Below are 21,958 nucleotides of genomic sequence, written 5' to 3' on the forward strand. Positions count from 1 at the left end.
TCCCCCCTCCCCACCCCATCTCCATTCCTCCTCCCCCTGCCTGTCTGTCTCTACATCGTTTTATTTAGCCCTGCTGGCTCTGAATGCAGAATCCAGAACGGTTCCCTCTTTCATTCTCAGTGTGACGGGCTGGTACCAACGTGCCTTCATTTTCTGAAAGACTGTTTTAGTGAAGATAGACCTTAGCTAGTGACTTTTTTCCTCACTGTACTTTAAATAAGTCACCATTGCTTCTGGTCTTCATAGCTTGTCATGAGATGTCAGCCATTGAATGAATCAAGGCTCTTGACCACGGATGAGTTAACTATCTCCTATAGTTTTCAAGTTTATCTTAGGCTGTCAATGGTTCAATTATGATATATCTAGGTGTAGATTTCTATTAGATTATACTACTTGCAGTTCACTAAGTTTCTCAAGTATGTTGATTAACTCTTAAAAATAAAACTTGGGGAATTCTTGGCGATCATTCTAAAGTCTTTCTGAATTTGTTCTCTCTTCTGTTCTTAGGAGTCCTATCTTGTGTAGATTGGTAGACTTGATCACATCTAATTTAATCTTTTGAAATTCTACATACCTTCATTTTCATTTTTGGGACTAGACACTTCCAATTTTGGTATCTTCATGCTTCAGGTTCTCTGTTTATCTCCTCATAATTTATATTAAGCCCTCTTAGCATTTTTTAAAGTTTACATTAATATGTATTTAACTTCATAATCCCTGCTTGGTCTTAGGCTTTATTTAGTGTATTATTTTTTATTAATATTCTTTGCAGAAAATTATGTAATTCACCAATCTTTTAAAATGACTTTTGTTCTGTTTTTTAAAAGAACATATTTAAAGTATGTTCGTCTATTAAGTCTGAGAGCTGAGTTACCTTAGGTACACTCACTACTGACTCTTTTATTACTTTATAATTTCGTGTTCTTTGCCTGACTACTTGGCGTTGTTGTTGCTGTAAGGTAGACTTTTGAGACCTTGCTTGGAAGTTCTAGCAGGGGAATGCAGCTACGTATATATTCTTGACCAAAGATGGTCCTCATCTATTTACTAAAGGTCATGCAGCTTCAGGGGGGACAGGGGTGGTGGGGGATGAGGGACAGGGAGCCAGATGGGACACAGGAACATGGAGAGGTGAGGGAAGATAGGAACACTGGACTAGCCAACCCTGGCGCTGGTGATCAGTGAGTGACAGATGTTGCAGCCAGCTCTTTTCTAAAGGGGAGGGGGGAGCAGTGAATCTGGGAGAGAGTGAAGGAGAGGGCAGTGGGATGAGTGGAGGGAGACGAGGCTCTACTTGAGGTGTATTGTATGAGAGAAGGAAGAATAAACAAATGGAAAAACAGAAAAGTGAACTTTTAAAATAGATATGATCATGTCTCTGAATATTAAAGCCCCACCCTCTCTCTGGGGGTTTTGTTACTTTAGTTGATAACTGTTCTGTTTGGTGGTTTTCTGAACTACTTTTATAAGGTCTATTTTCTATGCTTTATGCAGTACTGGTTTTGGATTTGTTAGCTTAGTGGCCAGCTAATCCCTTAGCATTTGTGATGGTCACCATGTGTATGTTAGTGTGTTAGTGTATCTGTTTGGGCACCTAACCTTGGTCTTCACTTCCTGTTTGAGCAGAATCTCAAAATCATCTCAAATCGAGAGTTTAGGGCCTCAGTAGGTCTTTTCTGAGCTTGAACACAGCCCTGGGTATACACATAGCCACAGATTATCATTCTTGTAGCCTGCTAGAGTGTCAGGAATCTGGTGCCTGATATTTACCATACAGCTGTTTACATGAAGCTTCTGGATTGCCTCTTAGTGTTCCAATAAATGCTTTTGAAGAAAAAGGGCTTTAATACTGATTCCTGCGTGTTTTTAAACAAGGATAGCCTTTTAATCTTATATGCAAGCACCAGACACCACAAATAAAGACATCTCCCTGGCAATTAAGTTCTAACGGACCGCCATCCTCATTACACCTGTAAAGCCTGCCAAATTCCTGGTTTTTACTGAGCATGTGCATTGCTATGTGTTAGAGCTGTAGTAGTACTGGGAAGGCAAGATAAATGTGGGGTGACTTAAGAGACCACAAAGCTCACTGTGCCCACTAGGATTCAGCTAGTGTGCTTTTCATAAAGGTTTCTTGAGTTGATGTAGGCCTTCTTGATAATCTCTAGAGTTTTGAATATATTCACCCTGATAAATTTTGCCAATTTTGTTATTGCCATGGTGGAGGCAAGAACTTACAGGCTTCAAAGTGGCTTGTTTTTTTTGCTAACATTATTTTAGCAAAATTTCTTTGGAATTCTGCTTGGCGCTACCTACTAAAATTTACTATGTGGCTAACCTGGACATTCTTATAATGCATAGTTTAAAAACGGCAGCATGTTCAAGTGTTCATGCAGTCTTGTTCAAAGAGCAAATGTTGGCTATAACAAAAGCAGCACACAGAAGAATGAACTAAATATTTTAATGTACAAAGGAATGTATTCTTACTCTAAAAGTAAGTGGGTCACAGGTACATATCCATATGCACACAGCTACACAGCGTGATTTTAAAGGAGAAAAAATGAGACAAAAATATGCAAATATTATTTTATTTTTTATAAAGACTAAAATGTTTTAAACTGTCAAAAAAAGTAAATGAGTAATTTTTAAATCAATGCAGTAGATGGCTATGCATCATTCAGAAAGATAGGAACTATCTAGCTGTGAAGAAATACTACCTTGATCAGTATACTATGTCCTGAGTCAAATGAAGGAATCATGGAGAGCTTGTTATTTTATTGCCTCTTGAATTTAGATATACTTGTTTGTTTTTAAAAGGATTATTTTTACTTTAGGTGTGTGAATGTTTTACCTGTATATTTGTATGTGAATCGTATGCATCTTCAATTTCTGCATATGTCCAAACAGGGTGTCAGAACTCCTTCCTGGAACTGGTGTTACAGATGGTTGTGAGCTGCCACATTGGGGCTGGTAACCAAACCCAAATCCTCTGCAAGAGAGGTTGTTAACCACTGAACCATCTCTCTAGCCTCATCTTGTTTTTCATGTGTATCCAATAATTATAGCAATAAAAAAAGAGGACTTAAGCCACTTACTTTTATTCCAGGAAGGTCCTATTGCAGTGGTTGGAAGAAAACAGAAGGTTCTGAAATTTAGACTTTATTAACTGTGTGTAGGATTTGAAATTATTGGTTGGGGTCTTTAAGGTAGTATCCTACCAGGAGTATTTAGTTTAAGGGGACTCAGTAAGTTTTGGGCACACCACAAGCAAACTGACCTTAGTAGTTACTCAAAGAATGTTATCACAGTGATATAACATATGTACTCAAGCACGAGAGAGAGTGTCTGTTAGACAGTCACATAATTTGGTATTTGCTGTCATTTCTGAATAAGTGGTGCAGGCTACTCAAGCATGTACAGCAGTTTCAAAATAGCATCAAAATAACCCCCTACAGGAACTCTTAAGAGGTACTTACTGAGTGTTTATTTAGTTAGCTTAGCAACTATTAATTTATAGAAATATTTTTCATTCCATGTTTACTTTCTACAACATTCTATAAGTTCATTTTAAGATACTTATTCTTCCAGTACACCCAACATTCCAACATTTTCAGAATGTGTGTCCCTTGCTACTGAAAACTAATTTGGGGACCTGTAGATTTGTGTGTGTGAGTGTGTGTGTGTGTGTGTGTGTGTGTGTGTGTGTGTGTATGTGTGTGTGTGAGAGAGAGAGAGAGAGAGAGAGACAGAGACAGAGACAGAGACAGAGAGACAGAGAGAGAGGTAAGATGTGTCATGATAAAAACCCAAAAAGCTTGAAGTGTCTCATAATTTTCTTTCCACTCTGCTGAATATTTCCATTTTGTGCTAAAAATATACCAACTTACTGCTATAGTTTGCTGCATGTGTTATATTTAAATGTTCATTTGAAGCTCTTTACCTTTGCTAGATTTGTTCTTGCAATTCTTCCTGTTTATTAGTCTCCTCAGGCAAAAAGGACAGAGCATCTCGGAAATGAGGAAGACAGTCAGGATCAAGTGAAGTTTCAAGGTTTGGCCCAGGTAACTTTATCCTTGTTGTTTTCTTTTCTGTTTCTGTTCTGGTAGAATGTTCTATCTCTTACAATCCCTACGTTCTCCCTCCAGCTCATCTCTCAGCTTATCACTTATCTTGATGAAAGCTGTTAATTATTTTTGTACTTTCCAAGATAAATTAGTACTATCTTAAAAGGAGTAATATTATACTATGCCAGTAGTATTTCATCAGAGTATATATTTTTCTAGGAAAATGAGTAAAACATGTGAGAATTGAGTATAGACAGAATATGACTGAAAAAAAAATAGTGGGTTTTTAATTCTTTTTTTTCCCTTTGTTATTAATTACCATGGTATTACGTGACAGTGTGCAAAAATAAGCCTCCCCATTTCCTCCTGGGATCAGAATACAGTAAACCTACAGGTCATGAACACAGTGCCTTTAGCCTGCAGGCCTACTAGGCTGGACACTGGCACCTGTGACAGGTCAGTACAGGGAACTTCTGGTTGACTAGGGGTTAACAAATGTGGCTTTAGCTTAGTTTTCTTGAATTCTCCACTGTGTCTACAAGCCATTTTTGGTTTCTACTTTTCCAATGTGATTTTCCTGTCCCCAAATCAGCAATTATCAGGGGTTTATTCATGCCTGTCAACACGGAATGGGTGCTTATTATGGTCTTGTCTATCTTGGATTTTCTTTCTTTCTTCTGTTCTTGAAATCTGAAAAATAAATTAACTCTAAAATCGGTAATGTTCACCAAAGCAAGGTGAACTTATTTTTGGAATATGTACTTATTTTGTATGCTGAAGATACATAGTTGAGACTCAAGCCTGATTTTCTCATCTGCATACAACTCAGTGTCAGCTGTGGAAAACTTGCTACCTCTTCAGACCTACTTGGTAGCAGGTCAGGAAAGAAAACCCAGAGACACTATGAAATGTTCTGCAAAAGGTTCAGGAATGAGATGAGGAGCCTAGGCCAAGGAGCCTTTTCCTCTGTCCTCTCTAAAAACATGCCTACTATCCATTTAACAAGGGGGGGAGAAAAGGCATCTGTAGGAATTCTTGCTCTTAACATAAATAAAACCATGTTAGTTCAGCTGGTGGTCAGTCTGTCCGTAGTACAGCGTGTTGACACTTTGTTTGTAACTGGCCATTTGAAATGACTACCTGCTAAAAATGGAATTAATTTGTTTCATTTTCTTCACTCCCAAATTTGTGAATTCAGCCCAGCAGGGCTGAGGACAGCCAAGGTTTTCTTGACTGTATGAATTCAAAGCATGAAGGCTTCTAAACTGTCAATTAAAAAATTTCAAACAGAAAGCAATTAGGAAATATGAATGCTAATATAAAAAAATCTCTTGATATCAAATGTGGGTATGGAAACAGCACATTTACAAATGGTAATATGTAGTCAGGCTATTGCTCGCCACTTAAATCCTTTAGAAAACAAGATCCTCAAATATTCTTTAAACGTGTCAATCTCTCATAATACATGACATCACTCAAATAAGAATAATTATCCCCAAGGCATTATAGGGGACAGCAAAGCCTGTCCAGAAAGCTGAATCTTTCTGACCTTTTCATTTATCTTTTGCAAAGATAAAGTCTAAAATTAACTGCTACATTCATTAATGGCCCCATTAATCCCCCAAATGAGCAGTTAAGGCCCAGAGGCTAAATCTTGTCAAATGTACAGAGACATGTCTTCAAAAACAACAAAAACCCCACAATCTACCTCATCCAAAGCTCATTTCTATAAATTTTGACCATCAGGAAAGATGACACCACAGTTTATAATGCTGCCATACATTTTAAATCACAAGATTCGGGCATAAATTGAATTAAAAATTCATTTAACATAAAGAAAAATCATCCTATTTAGATTTTATTTTAGATTTACAAAACACAAGGTGCATGTGCTGCTGGTCATAATAGATTTCCCTCAAGCCTCACAATTGCTAAAAATACCAGATCAATCGCCGTCCCAGATCACATTATGAAGTGTGTGAACTAGTGCGTTAAAAAACCATGTTAGCACCAACAAAGTTTATTGGGGTAGCTACATTCAAGACACACATGGCGGACCTTTAAATAGCACTTTAAAATAGCAAATAAAATGTCAATGTCTGTCAGGTCTCTGGTTTTTATAAATTGTTTAGACTGGAAACGTTGAGGGTTTGGACATTGTTCTTTTCATAAGATGTAGAAAAGAAGAGACCATAAAGGAAAAGAACAATAAAGCATAGCTCATTTTTGAAGTTCTTTCATGGAAAAACATACTCTGGATCATTACTCCCTTAATCAACAATTTCCTTCTTCCTCTCAGTCCTTCCGTTGTTGTCTGGTATTTGACTTTCTCCCTCTCCTCTCTCTGGGTGGTATTCTGAGCTTATACATACTACTCAGTAACCAGACTTTTTAAGTCACTTCAAAAGAGACCATAAGGATTGCATGGCAGATTTTACACAGGCATGCGTGCATGCACGCACACATACATGTACACACTGAGAACATGGTATTTTTTTTAACATGGATCACAGTTTTGCTCACCATTTCTATGGTCTTACAAATACACCATTGTGATCTGAATACAGAACATTCTGGAGAGAAGGAGGGCTCTTCAAGCAGGAAGGTCACCAACTATTTACACAGGAGTTCTGCTCACACCTCAATGGCCATCTCCTTGCCCTCCTCCCTCTGTCTTCTTCCCTGTATTAAGCGTCCCCCACCCCACCCCAGCCATTTCCCAAACAACAACATCTCTGTTTCAGCAACTTCTCTAGATTTCCCACACTTAATGCAACCCAGACCTCACCTTCAGCTCTCCTGAGGCCACTTTGGAAGCCAGCTCAATGACACAGCCAACAGCCATGCGTGCAGCACCGGACGAGTGCAGCTCATTCCAAATGGTGTCACTGTCCACCTGAGCAAACAGTCAGCAGGGTCCAAAGAAGGAGAGAAAAGGAAAAGAGAAGAGAAGGGTGAGAAGGGGGTGGGGGAGGGGGACAAGAAAGAAAAAGCAAATCTGTGAGGAAGGGCTGGCAGGGTAACAGCCTGTGTACAATAACATTAGTCTTCCGTCCTGGCCAGCTGAAAAGGCCTTCTGGACATGGCTTTGCTTATACTTTTTCTCTGCACTGAGTTCTCCAATGGAAACACATTCCTGCCATGCCTCACTGCCATTCCCTGTTTAGATTTCTCATTACAAATAGCATTACATAGGCCAGATCTGGCTTAGGTACAGGCCTGCTAGAAACCAGGCACTGGCAGTAGGTAAAGCAAAAACCAAGAGCACTTAGTTATACATAAAAATCGGATTTGCAAGTGCTGCAGGGAGAGAATACTGTTCTGACTGCAGGTTTATCGGGAGCCAAAGACAAGTTTTAGGCAGGTAGCAGTAGCTGGCCATGGGTAGGAAGTAGTAACCACAGCTGAGCCCCAAGAACGAAAGGGCTGTGTAGATCTCACACTTAAGACGTGTTAGCTAGGGGGAACCGTTAGGGGAACTTGGTTCACAATGGAGAGGCTTAGTTCTTCCAGGATGGAAGAGCTTAGTTGAGATGAATGTTCAGAGCCTAGTTTCAGTGTAAATGGGCACAGCAGCTTCTGTCGTAAAGTACCTCCATGGAAGCATGTCCTAGCACTCTTGAAATGTCATCGGTTCTTTTCCAGGCACGCAATAAGAACATACATATTGAGAATATTAAATGTGCAGTGATCGTGGTTTTAATTGTAATATGTGTTGCTTATTTTATGTATAAAGCATTTCAAAACATTGAAAATCAGCACCAAATGATAGGCAGCTCTGATCTCGGAGAGCGTGAGTCACGAGAAATATTTAAGAAATGAGATTAAATGTTTGTTAACATAAATATCAAGCCTTTGTAAGTGGGCCAAAGAGAAGATATCCTGTATAAAACCAAGCTTTTGCTTAATAAAATTGAGAATAAGTCAAAGGGCTAGTTACATGAAAAATTGAAATAAATGAAAATGAGGCATATTTACAAAGCACTAATAGATTTCCTGAGTAATGTCATTCGTCTATTCCTTTATTCTGTAATCATTATTGACTTAAGTCATGGGAAAGTATTAACAATACAACCAAAACCACAATCATATTATTATCAAAGAGTATTGAACACACAGGTATCCAATAGGTGCTTGAGGTACTGGCCTCAGCTCTGTTTCCAAGCTGTCAATGAGGAATTTAAAAAACAAAACAAAAAAACCCACATGAGACCTATATAACCACACAGACAACAGATATGCACACAGAAGCCAAGGTCATCTAAACAGGATGGTTTGTGAAGAGAGAAACTTTTAAAACCAATCTGTTAGGGGAGACACCCTGGTCTTATTTATTAAATGTGGCTTACACTAGTTAGTCTGTTCTGCAGCTTTCTTATCCATGAAAATATCTTGAGCATCATCTGATAGCTTGGGTTAAGTGCATATACTGTCCTTCCAGAGGATCTGAGTCTGGTTCCTGGTAACCACCTGGCATGCATTCACACAAACAAGAACACAAAGCTGTTGTAGGATGCTTTCAAAGGGCCCTGCATTGTTTAAAAGCATTCAGCTGAGCTTGGAGTCAACCTTTTAGTTACAGCAACAACTTCTGCTCAAAAACCAAGACCCTATAAGATGAATTAAAGCACTCACTGACCCTCTTAAAGAAAAGCAGCATCTTTTACTGAGCTTATAGAAGCAGGTATTTGAGATTCATGAGCACTGAGTCTCGGCACTGCACGGTGAAAAAAAATAAATCTTGGGATTGGCTTTGTTTTAAATAGTTTAATATATATATATATATATATATATATATATATATATATATATATAACATTACACTATCATTACACATCTTCTTGTGTAATAATACAGACTAGATGAGTGAGATTTTTGAATTGAGAAGTTAAACAAAGACATCTCACTAAATCTAAGAGGGCCAATATGGTGACTGAATCATCACATAGATTCTAAGTACCTTATTAGTTAAATTTGGAATATATTAAAACATTCCTTATTTCTCTATATTCTTAAGGCAGTTGAACATTTCCTTCTAAAAAGTTAAATACTCCAGTGATTAGAAATATTAGCTGTTCTCTCAATTGAAAACAATGTTGGATTAGCCACAAGACTAAAAAGACCTAGGTTACCATAGTTACCACCTACCTGTTAACGCCTATTTTGCTTCCTGGAATTATTTTGCATTGATGATAAATACTATGTATCTGTACCATTAGTGTTAGTGCATAAAACAGTAGTAATGACAACTTGATTTCTATCTAGTTAAAATCTGTCTTATACCTAAAATGTGATAATTTGGGGGTATTTTTGTAGTAAAGATATGATTGTTGCTCTCAAAGCATGATCAATGGATTCTTGAGATTTGTTACTTTTATCCAAAGTTTTGCTTATCTCCAAACACATTCATTTTTGGGAATCTATAGGATTCCTTACTCATTCATTTATTTATACTTAAGTATATGGGGCCTTTATGTAAGAACTCCTTGGACCTATATTTTATGAATAGTTTATAATTAAGTGGTAAAAACGAGCAAGTTTCACAGATGTCATCTGATCAGTGACTTCTAGGTATGTGGATAGGTTTCTTTCCCTCAGTGATTCAGGTGTAACAACAAATCACAGGACGGATAATTGACACAGCACTAGTAGATTTACCACAGTTAGTTTTTTGTTTGCAAATAGCTTTCTGGGATATTCGCTGCTTAGAAGGTTGCTTATATTGGAAGACGAACCTATTTCTTTGGTTTCATTTAGTGTTAATTATTTTATAAATGCTTATTAATCATTATTATGCATTCTGGATTCAACTGAATTTTGAAGAAGTTTGAGACACCAAGGTTCTAAAGAATTTATTCTCCCTCTTTCTCATACTAAATGGAGAAACTGCTAACACTATTGTCCTTTATCAGTGTTAACACCAGGAGGGTCACCTCCACATGGGCACTGTGATTTCAACTACTACAGGATGCAAAACGAGCAAGAGGATTTGAGATGGACACATGTACAGGACGAGGATCTGAAGCAAATGCCATGTAACAATGACAGAAGATGAAGCTAGACAGCCTAGCATTGTGCAGTCTGGTGCTCCAGCTTGTGGAAGTTGAGACACCCTGACAGAGTTTGCAGTGAATGAAAGATAACGTAGGGTGTAATAAAAAGTCCAGCAATAGAGGAAAGAGATTGAGGCAGAGCAGAGAGACACTCTGGTGGGCACATTAGCTATTTAGCAAGATCTTGATGTGATCATTAACACATTCAAGGCAGATCCTTAAAAAACAGAATCATTATATCTTAAAAAGATATTTGATTACTTTTATTTCCATGCCTATGAACTTCTTTATTCATCTATCAACTCACTTACTGAATATGTGTTTGTGTATGTGTATGTGTGGTATGTGTGTATGTGAGCACTGTATGTATGTATTAGGGGTCACAAGTATGGAAGTCAAAAGAGAGATTTGGATCAATATGGATAAAATATATACAGAGAAAGACATACAGGAAAGCATTGGTGTCAATGCTTATGGTACCAATAAGCATATACATTAAAATTTTATGCTATTTGTTTGTTCTATATTATCTATGGTAACAGGTTCTGTTCCTTGCTTCCCTAAATGATATTCAAGAATGGGCTCTTGTCCTCTACGACTCTCTAACATCTAGCTCATGTCTTGGGCTGTGTATGGGACATTATGGGAGCAAGAAAGACTTAAAAGCTGTCCCTTTGGTCCTGAGAGATGAGACAGAAGCAGGACCAAGGGTATAATGGAGGTGCGAAGTAGGGAGCACCATAGAAACAAGTGAGATGGGCAAATACATGCTCCAGGTAAGTTCACAAAGTGGTCATAGACAAGACTCTGCATTCACACTTGGACAATTGTAGTGATGCCTTTAATGAACTTTGGGTACCAGTTGATGAGCAGCCTATAGAGTAAGGCCAGAGGTCAACCAAGGGTCACACTGATGCATTTCTAAGGTGTTTTCCCTGTTCAGTGGGAATGGAAGCTCTAATGCCCAGGATCAGCTAAGGCAGTGCTGTGAAAGAGTCTATCGGTTTGACTAATTACAACTTGCACCAAATAGAGTCCATGATGGTGACTCAGGAGGCCCAAATGTGAGGAGAAGTAAAGATGCCGAGGCCTGGGAGCCCTGTCAAACTTCAGATTGCAGAGAAATCAGAAATCAGATGTCAGTCACCAGGAACCTCAGCTTCAGATTCACGAGACCAGACATAATCAGTTTTCTGGGGAAACCTGAGCGTCAGAGAACAGTATAAGGATTCAGGGATCCCTTCAGGTCACCAGGCATCTTCAGGCATCCACATGTCACCTCTAGAGAAAAAAAAATCCAAGAGTCTGAGCTTCAATAGGCTTAAATGGATCATAAGTGGGTCTTAATATGGAATTTTGATCTGAAAGGAGGGGTTAAAAGTAGAAGGGATAACTATGACTCAGGAAGATCAGTGTAACTGGAAGAAAGAGAGGAGAGGTGTCCACTTGGCACTGTTAAGAGGGTATAAACAATGCTCTGTATTGTTTTCCTTTTCAGTTTTGTTTATCTATTTTGTGGCATCGTCTTGCTACCCATGTCAGTCTGGCCTAGAAATCATGATTCACCTGCTTCAGCCTCCTAAGTGCAGGGTTTGGAGGTATTTACCGCAATTACTAGCTTTAGCTGTGCGATCTTATTATTATCAGTGTTATTTTTGCATCATTGCACACTGAGGCACATGCTCAGCAATTGTTCTAACACCAGGCTACATCCTCATCTATCTTATTCTCAAAGGCAGAAGATTACTTGTCTGGATACCATGGGAATATACATATATCTACCTAGGTTCTGAACAAAGCCTCTAAAGGCTATTCTATATATACACAACAGCGCGGTGTAATTGTGTATTGTGGCTAACAGAACAATCCTCAGAAACTATCCTCCCTGATCCTCTGAAGTATTTACCAAGCTTTTTTTGTACATCATTTTAGTAAACAGTGTATTTTCACCTTTGACATACTTCCTTGGGTCAGATGTAATGTCAAGGTATGGTCCAAAATAAACTCTTCCTTCCTTAAACTGCTTTTGGCAAGGTATTTTATTACAGCAATGGGAAAAAAAAAACACAAAGACTTTTGCTGAAAAAGGGTAGAACTCTGCTTTTGGGTGAGAGCTTTTTGACCTTGAACCAAGAACAAGATTTAGTTATCTGCTGGGGAGGCACAATATCTGTCCTGGAGATGCAACTGTGAGGCAGAGAGAGAGTTTATAAGGAAAACTATGGCTTAGTAGGTCAGAAGAATGTCCTTTGTGTTATGGTGACTGAAATATTTAAAGTAAAAATTATAATGGGCAAAATACTTACTCTTTTTAAAAAGAAAGGATGATGTAGAAAATGCTGGTATCAGTCCTTAAGTGAACCCAGAACAGAAGGAGAGGCCTACCCTTTCTACTTCTCTATGAGCTGCAAAGCTAATAGCACCTAAAAGAACACAGAATCTCACCCACACATTAGCAATGGTAAGGCAATAAAGGAAAAGGCAAAGAGCAGGAGATGGATGGAAAGTCGTGCATTCAACCCAGTATGCATGGTTTATGTCTATCAGTACCCGTCAGTAAAGAACTAAACAACTACTTTAAGAAACAGCCACAAGCCAGGCATGGTAGCCCTAACCTTAAATCTACGCCCTTGAGAAGAGAAGACAGGAGGACTGGTGTGAGTTCAAGGCTGCCAAGTAAAACGGAGCCTCAAAAATGGGATGGTGATAGAAGTCAGCAGTTAAGAGCACTGGCTGTTCTTCCAGAGGACCTGGATTCAATTCCTGACACCCACATGGCAGCTCAAAACTGATTGTACCTCTAGTCACAGGGGTTCTAATATCTTCTTCTAAACTCCATGTAGCAGAGTACCAGGCATGTGTATATAAAGGCAAAATATCCACATATATAATATAAATATATAATATATATTATATTTATAATAAAAATGAAGAAGTGAGCCTCAAAAATATAAAAAAGAAATAAAAATACATGCATGCATACATGCATACATACATACACACATACATACATATTTACATGCATACACATATAAGCAAACCCAGACACTTCCTAGTACTACCCATATCTGAATGAGTAACATGTCCCACTCTCTGCCAGTCAGTTAAGAAAATGTATGATTAGAGGCTACAGAGCCACAGTAAACTTCCCTATGGAGGGACCCTGGAGAGGTGAAAAAGCTCTTTCCCTCAGTCAAAGAAGAACAGCATCAAGCAAATACAGAATGGGAATCTAGTACGGACTACTTATATTTTGAGCAGTATTTTTACACTCTCCTCCTCTGAAGTTCTTTGGTTCCTGTCATTTGAAAGTGGAGATGGCACTAGTCACACTGGTGGCTTTCAGCTAGCAGGAATCGAGAACTTATTATGGCCTTTTAAGTATATAAAGCTTCTACCTATTTTAGCTTGTTTTTCAGCCATCACTGATGTAAGTACTATTATTAAGTAGATTTGTAAACAAAGTACGTAAAAGAGAGTCCACTGCTAGTTATGGAAACTGCAGTGAGGACTCAGACACTGGATAGCTTAACTATATTGATCATTATATATGGATGCAAAACTAAAATCCAAAAAATAAGACATGACTTATTAAAGCAGGTTCTAATCATATTTGCAGAATCTAAAATATTCCCTAACTAAATACATTCTGTAATATCCGTGTATTTTTTGTTTAAAATAATTTAACTTTACACTGTCAAGTGGCCATTTGAACCTGGCATATTTTGGTGTTTCCTATGTTGTTTGTTTATTTTATCTATTTACTTATTTATCTATCTGTGTCATCATTATATAGCTTGGATTCTCAGCAAAGGTGATTTTATTTCTCCAGGCCATTTGTTGATCTCCTGAGGCACACTTTTACTGTTATGTCTGAGGCGCATTGCTGCTACTAGCCTCAGATGGGAGAAGGTGAGGAGGATGTGGACTATCCAACAGCCACAGGACAGTTCTGAAAGCAAACTGTTTGTGAACTACTCAAGGCTCTTGAAATAATTAGGAAAAGCATCGTCTCAAAGAATTCTATTTGTATATGTGTATATGAAAGAAAAATAAATGGAACGACCAATGATCAGGGGAGACAAAGCCCCATCTAGATATCTCTTGTCACCAAATGAAACATTCAATGCCAGGAAGTGGGTTACATCTACTCAAGCTGTTGGCAAAAAGGGGTCCCATAAACAACCTAGCTATTGCCAGGGTTATCCATTCCTCTCTACAAACTCATGTCAACACCTTATTTCTAAAGAAAATACCTATATAATTCATCAAATACAGAGAGGTCAAGCTCATTCCTACCTAGATCCTTCACCTTTCTATCTACTAGTGTTCGTTGTACTGGAAGGTACTCTGCACACTACCAAAGGAAAAAGGTAAATAGCAACCCAGCTACAAACCTTGAAATCTACAGGCATGACCTGCCTGAAAGATACACTAGTGCAGTTTTAGTGGCCCAAAGTTTGTGGGAATAACCAACCAATGTGTGATTTGACTTAAGGCTCAGTCCATGGATGGAAACCAAACCCAAAACTTGGCCCTTGGGTGTTCAGGAACCTGAGTCTAGATAGGCCAGAGACCAAGGGGAAAAACAAATACCACTGTCCTGCTAAAAAACTATAGTAATGAAACGACTTCCAAGGACACTCTGCTATTCTCATAGATCAGTGCCTTCTTCAGCCATCATCAGAGAAGCTTCCTCCTATACAGAGACCACAACCAGACAATGTGCGGAGACCTTGTATCACACAGTCCTAAGAAGGATGTCTTCATCTTTCCCCTCAGGGCTCAAGGAGCTCTAAGGAAGAGGAGGTAGAAGGAGAGTAAGAGCCAAATGGAATGGAGGGCACTAAGGAATCACAGTTTTCTACACAACAGGCCCGGTGTACATAAGACCTCACAGAGACCTTGTCAGATTACACGGGGCCTGCATTCGTATGTACCAGATGGGCTCCTAGAGATGAAAGGGGAAATAGGCATACGCTAAAGCTCCAATCCCTAACCTAACCCAGAAGCTATCTTCAATTGACATCGACTTGCAAAGAGTCTCACTGGGTATACAAACCATACTTGAGGAAGGCCCCATGTGCCACAGTAGATGGCCTACCAAAATGAATCCAGTAGTAGTTTTGAAGGTTTCATGTTTCATGTCTCATAATATTTAGTCTGGGCTTTTTTTTTCTTGACTTTTTATTTTAACCTTACAGGGTTTTTTTTTTTCATATATATTATAGTTCCAGATTTTGTGGGTTTTTTTTGGGGGGGAGGGGGATTCTGTGTTACCAATTCTATGTGTCTCTGCGCCTGTATGTGTTTCTTGTACTTTCTATTTGGCTCTTATTTTCTCCCTGTTTGTTTTACCTTATTATCATTCATTTGTTTGTTGCTTGATTGTTTCCGAAAGAAAGAGACAAAGCAAAAGTATAAATTTGGGTGAGTGAGGAAGTGGGGAGGATCTGGGAGGAATTAGGGGAGGGGAACTATAATCAGAATATACTGTACGGAAAAAAATCTATTTTCAATTTCAAAAAGAGAGTTCTAATTGGAGGAAAAGTAATAGAGAGCTGTCATGACAACTTAGTAGCTAATAGCACTTTGACAAACCTGTAATATGAATTTGACCATCAGATTTCCCATGGTTGAAGGGGGGGAACCAACTGCAATGACAGATTGTTCCCTGATATCCACATGTGGGTCATGGCTATTTGTCAACTTCCCCCACACACAGCACACACAAATAATGAAACACATGTAATAAAAAGTTTTAAAAAATCACCAGTTCCAAACTGTCAGTGTTGCTGAGCTAGAGGAATCCTTCCCTGGCACAGAGACATATGAACACTGGAGCTGCCTCCTCCAAAGTGGCAGCTAGAAACTCAAGGTTATCTTCTTGCCCTAGCAAAAGGGATCAATTCAACAGTATGTGCCTTATACACTAAGTTCATTCCATGATCATGGCATGCTCACTGTTTTAGTTAGCCCCACTCCTAATTCACAAAATGCAATGCTGACAGCAACTCCTCCCATTCAGTAATCAGCTGAGGGCTATGTCTCTTATGTCTCCCATCTGATCTCCTTTCAGCCTCCCCTCTTCAGGTAGGGATGCCAAACACATAATACCAATTCCATCTATTCCTGACAAGTGCCCTTAGCCTTTCCCCTCCATCCCTCAGCAGGGAATCTAGATACTGGTCACCTCCTCTCTTAAGAAGCAGCAGCATATCCATAACAGTAACTTCACCCACTCCCCCTACCTGTCTGAGGGCCAGCTGCATGGCACCTGGCTTGCAAGCCCTCTTCCTGTCTCTTCTTGTCAGTTAGGGAATTTGGCTGAACATGCCCTATCTCCCCAGCACTCATTCCCTGAGGAAAAGTCTAAACTCTTTCTCCAGTCTCCTAAAGATTTTCTTCAAGAATCTTTTTACTCTATAGAAGGTTAGACCCTCGGATTAAAAGTCACACTTAGCCTCGGCTGAGGTGAGACTACTGATATCCCATTAAAACACCAGCACTGAATTGTTCAAAGACTGAACCCAAGCTGAATACCTCCAGAATTCCTGAAAAGTTGTGGTGATATTTAACAGAGCTCCAGACATTGACTCAAAGGAGAGACAAGACTTACATGCCAAGAAATGCTACCAATAACATAGCTCCAGAATATCTAGGAACAATCCCAATCCCAGACCTGAATAACCAACACAAATGACACATCTTGACCAATAATAAATACTCTTATAGTAATGTTTCCTGAGAAAAACCTGCTTAAATGGCATACAAACCCAATCACTGCAAAGTAGCAATAAAAAACACGGTTAAGGACTTTAAAGATATTAAGAAATGCGTGCTGAAATGAAAACTGTGAACATGTAAATAATGGAACAAAATAATAAAAACAATTCAAGGTATGAAAGTAGCATTTATATAGAGATAGACTGAAAAAAGTCAAAACGGAATAATACTTCAACTGAAAAATTTAGGAATTCCATAAAATTCAGATAAAAGCCTTAAAAGTAGACAAAATGGAGAAGAGATAAGGTTATAAAGATAAGCTGGAGAAATTGGATCAATCAAATCCCACCCCCTACACACATACACAAACTCAAGAAAGGAACATGCAGGAACTCTGTTACACTATATAGACAGTAAATATAGAAGAAGAAGAAGGGGAAGCGGAGGAGGAGGAGAAGATGGAGGATCAAGTTGAAGGCAAAAGTTTTTTACTAAAGTAAAAAACTATTTGTAAGAAGAAGAACAACAAAACAGAAAAAGCATCCCCAATCTAATAAAACAGACACTTAATCAAGGGTCAGTAAACATACAGAATACCAAAAGACAAGGCTAGAAATAAAACTTCTGAAGTTGCATAATAGTCAAAAAGCTAAATTCATGGAACCAAGAAAGGACATTGAGAGCTGTGAAAGAAAGAACAGGTCTTGTGAAACAGAAAACCCATCGGAATAACAGATGGCTTTTCTTATTCTCTTTTTAAAATCTTTTTATTGATTCTATATGAGTATCACATTATGTACCTCAATCCCCCACATCTCCCCATCCCTTAGTATTTGCCCTCTGGCCTTGTAACCCCTCCACAAAAGAAAATAAAACAACCACAACAATAACAAAAGAACAAAGCATAAAAAAAAAATCTTGTTGTGGAAACTGTAGTGTGTCACAGTGTATCACACAGTATGCCCTTCTGTTCACACATCTTTACTTGCAATTACTAATTATTATTATTAATTATTATTATTAATTATTGTAATGAGTCATTGGTGTGGTTTGAAGCCTCTGGCTTCTGCTACACTCTCAATACTGAATTTTACCAGAACTCTTCTTGGATATTCTGTTGTTGCCTTGTGTCATGGAGATCCTGTAGCCCTGAATCTGCAGGACCTGCCCTTCCACACTCCAGCAGTTCATGGATAATGTAGATGTTGGGGTGGGCCCACACAAAGCCCTGAATCTGGGCCTGGGTGGTAGCTGAGTTGGGAAGCCCTCCAGCTCTCCCGTACCCACACCATCAGGGTGAACTCTCCAGCACTGTTCTACCTAGCTTACCCAATGCTACAGCCATCTCTCCTGCTCTCATCCCCCAAGCCTGGCTCATCTACACCCATTCCACCAGAGCCTGCTCTATTGCAGTGCCCAGTCAAGGTGCAGGGACCTACTCTTCCAGGTGTTGCATCCAGGGAGGGATGGGGTCAGCTCTGAAAAGCCCTTGGACATTAACATAGTCTCAGGAAGGCATCCCAGACCACGGACTACACACAGTCTTTAGTGGTAATATGAGCCATAGACATGAACACAGAACCATGCTGCTGCATGATCACAGATACAGAGGACCCTGGAACACTAAAGTCTGAAAAACAGGGTGAGCATACCTAAGAAGGTACAAGAAAGAATGAAACAATTCCAGAACATTGAATCAAAATAATAGAATCAAAATAATAGAATACCACAAAGCAATAAAACAACAGAAAACGCACACTGTTCAGTAATAAATGTTAGTATTAATGATCTGGACTCTTCAATAAAGAGAAATAGATTAATGAACTGGATTGGAAAACAGGATCCATCTGTCTACGACCTTAATGAAACATGACCAATGATAGGCATAGCAATTTATTCTAAAAGAATGGAAAGGGATATTTCAACCAAGTGGAAATGCTTTAGATATCTCTCTATAGCTAGCATTCTGATACCAATGAGAGCAGAAGAGAAATCTACTCACTGGTAGACAGATAAATGCCTGGGAAACTTTGGTCTCAAGTCCAGTTTGCATTCTGATTTTATATTCCAACAAACAAGTGAGTGACATTTTCCAGAAGCATATGTTGGTGGGTAGCTTGGGGCCATTTCCTTTTCAAAAGCACATGTTACAGGTGGTAGGTGTAAACTTTTATGGTGAAGTTGCTAAGGGCAAGATTCTATTTTATTTCAGCTGTTTCTCCAGGTTATTCTGTTCTAGGTAGCAAGGTAAAATCAGGTTTGGCAATAAGCAATACAAGCAGTGCTTTAAGTAAATCACTACATGAATCAATAAGTCAGTATCCAATAGTTGTGTGTGTGTATGTATGTAACCATATTTTACCTTATAACTAAGAAACAACTAGGCATAGTTATTCTAATAGTTGACAAAACTTCAGATGAAGATAATTAGAAGAGTTAGGAAAGGATATTTAATTTACACTGAAGAAAAAGTCCATCAACAAGGTATCTCAACCCTAAATGTATATACATTAAACAAAGAACACCCGATTTCATAAAAGACATACTGCTCTATTTAAACCCACAGACAAACACAATGAGAGTGGGTGATTTCAATACCCCACTAGATATGTCACCTGGGAATAAAACTAAATAGAGAAACTCTGGAGTTAAATGACATCATAAATTGAATACATTTAACAGATATCCATAGAATATTCTACTCAAACACTAAAGAATATGCATACGTGTCAGTAGCCCAGGGAAGTTTCTCCTAAATAGATTACATATTAGAACACAAAACAAGTCTCACTATAGAAAAATTGAAATCATATCATGCATTCTATCTAACCACCAAAGAATAAAGATAGTATCAATAACAATAGAAATGAGAGAGTACAAAAACTCATCAAAGTTGAATAACACACTACTGAAACAAAACTAGGTGAAGGAACAAATCAAGAAGAAAAATTTAAAATTCATAGAATTGAACTAAAATGAAAACACAACATATGAACATAAAATGAAAACACAAATCTATGGGACAAAGTGAAGGAAGTCCTAAGAGGTAAGTGTACAGTACTATATGCCAACATAAAAATTTGTAACAGATCTCAAATGAATAACTCAATGATACACATGAAGGCCTTAGAAAAAGGAAAAACACCAACAACTCAAAAAGTAAGTAAGAGGAAAATTAAAATTGGGGCTGAAATTAATAAAACAAATTAAAAATACTACAAAGAATCAATGAAACAAAGAATTAGTTATTTGAAAATATCAACAAGATTGATAACTCTTTGAATGAAAGAGGATTCAAATGCATAAAATTAGAGATGGAAGGGAGCAATTAGAATAGACACGGAAGAAATGAAAGAATCAAAAACAATAACTTAAAAAAGGAAACTGATGAGTTTCTAGTTATCTATCTATCTATCTATCTATCTATCTATCTATCTATCTAGAAAATCCAACATCCACTCATGAATGGTAAGAGTCCTGATGCATGGGGCATATTTCCTGATGATATGATTGTATTTGTAAGGGACCCTGAAGACTGTACCACAAAATTCCTACACCTGACAAACCCATTCAGCAAACTAGCATTATACAAAATTATTGTACAAACATATGTGGTCTTTTACATACGAGTAGCAAACACACCTAGAAATAAGTCAAGGAAATAATATCATTTACAAGAGCCTCAAAAATATTTCTGAATAATTATAACCAGGAAAGTAAAATATTTGTATGATGGAAACTTTTAAGGCACAAAAAAGGAAGGAAGGAAGGAAGGAAGGAAGGAAGGAAGGAAGGAAGGAAGGAAGGAAGGAAGGAGGGGAGAAGGGAGGGAGGGAGAGAGGGAGGGAGGGAGGGAGGGAGGGAGGGAGGGAGGGAGGGAGGGAGGGAGAAAGGAAGGAAGAAGCTGCAGGAGGCACCAGGAGATGGAAAGAACTCATACTCATGGATTGGTAAGATGAATTTTGTGAAAATGGTAACGTTGCCAAACAGAATCTAGATTCAATGCAATCTCCATCAAAATTTCAATGCAATTATTTACAGAATATTTTTAAAAAACCTTAAATTTTATATGAGAATACAAAAGATCCAAGATGGCTAAACAATCTTCAAAAACAGCAGCAGAAACAACAACAAAACAGCTGAGGGTATCACCATCCCAGATGTCAGATTATACTTTGGTGCTATAGTAATAGAAACAGCAAGGTACCAACATAAAAATAGACAAAATTATCCAGGAAATAAAATTGATGACCCATATATAAATCCACACCCCTACAGTCCACCGACTTTTTGATAAAGAGGCCAACACAATATTCAAATGTGAAAAGATAGTATCTTCAACAAATGGTGCTGGCCAAACTGGATAGCATCATTTAGAAGACTGAAATTTTTGGTTGTGAGCCTATCCTTTAACGGCTGAGCCATCTTGGTCCTGTGAAAGTTCGATGCCCCAGTGTAGGGGAATGCCAGGGTGGGGAGGCAAGAGTGGGTGGGTGGGTAGGCATAGAAGCAGGCAGAGAGGGGATGGGAAAAGGGATTTCTGGAGGGGAAACCAGGAAACGGGATAGCATTAGAAATATAAATAAATAAAATATCCAATAAAAAAACTCTAGAATGCAATATAATATAGAAAAAAACAGAATTGCTGTTATATTTATAACTGTATATACATATAAAAAGATACATTCAATATAATGCAACATATATCCTAAATAAATATGTATTTAAAAGTTAAAAAAAAGAAGGCTGAAATTTGATCTTTAGCTTTAACCCTGTACAAATCTCAACTGCAAATGGATTAAAGAATGAATACCCTGAATCTACATTTGAAATCCTTGGCACAGGAAAGTACTTTCTGGACAGAACCCCAGGACCCCAATAGTGAAGACAGTAAGACCAAAAGTAAATTGAACTTCATCAAACTAATGTTTTTTTATACAGCAAAGAACACCATCACTTGAGAGAAGAGGCAGCTTGCAGAATTTGAAATAGATTTTACTAGTTAAGCATATGACAGAGGATTAATATCTAGAATACAAAATGAGTTTAGAAACCTAAGCATCAAAAGAGCAAACAAGTCAGGGTATAGAACAAAACATTCCTTAGAAGATTAAA

The 21,958-nt window shown here is 38.2% G+C and overlaps 1 protein-coding gene across 1 annotated transcript in view; it reads right to left on the minus strand.

Annotated features, from left to right (window-relative positions):
- Positions 1-21,958, minus strand: part of Hdac9 (histone deacetylase 9) — an 818,562-nt gene that overhangs the window by 168,764 nt on the left and 627,840 nt on the right. Inside the window, exon 18 of the mRNA XM_028768866.1 lies at positions 6,853-6,960. Within this exon, the coding sequence (XP_028624699.1) occupies positions 6,853-6,960 (108 nt within the window). The remainder of the gene's footprint in view (positions 1-6,852; positions 6,961-21,958) is intronic.

This window comes from Grammomys surdaster, unplaced genomic scaffold (assembly GCF_004785775.1).
Source record: "Grammomys surdaster isolate TR1022 unplaced genomic scaffold, NIH_TR_1.0 188, whole genome shotgun sequence".
NCBI lineage: Eukaryota > Metazoa > Chordata > Mammalia > Rodentia > Muridae > Grammomys > Grammomys surdaster.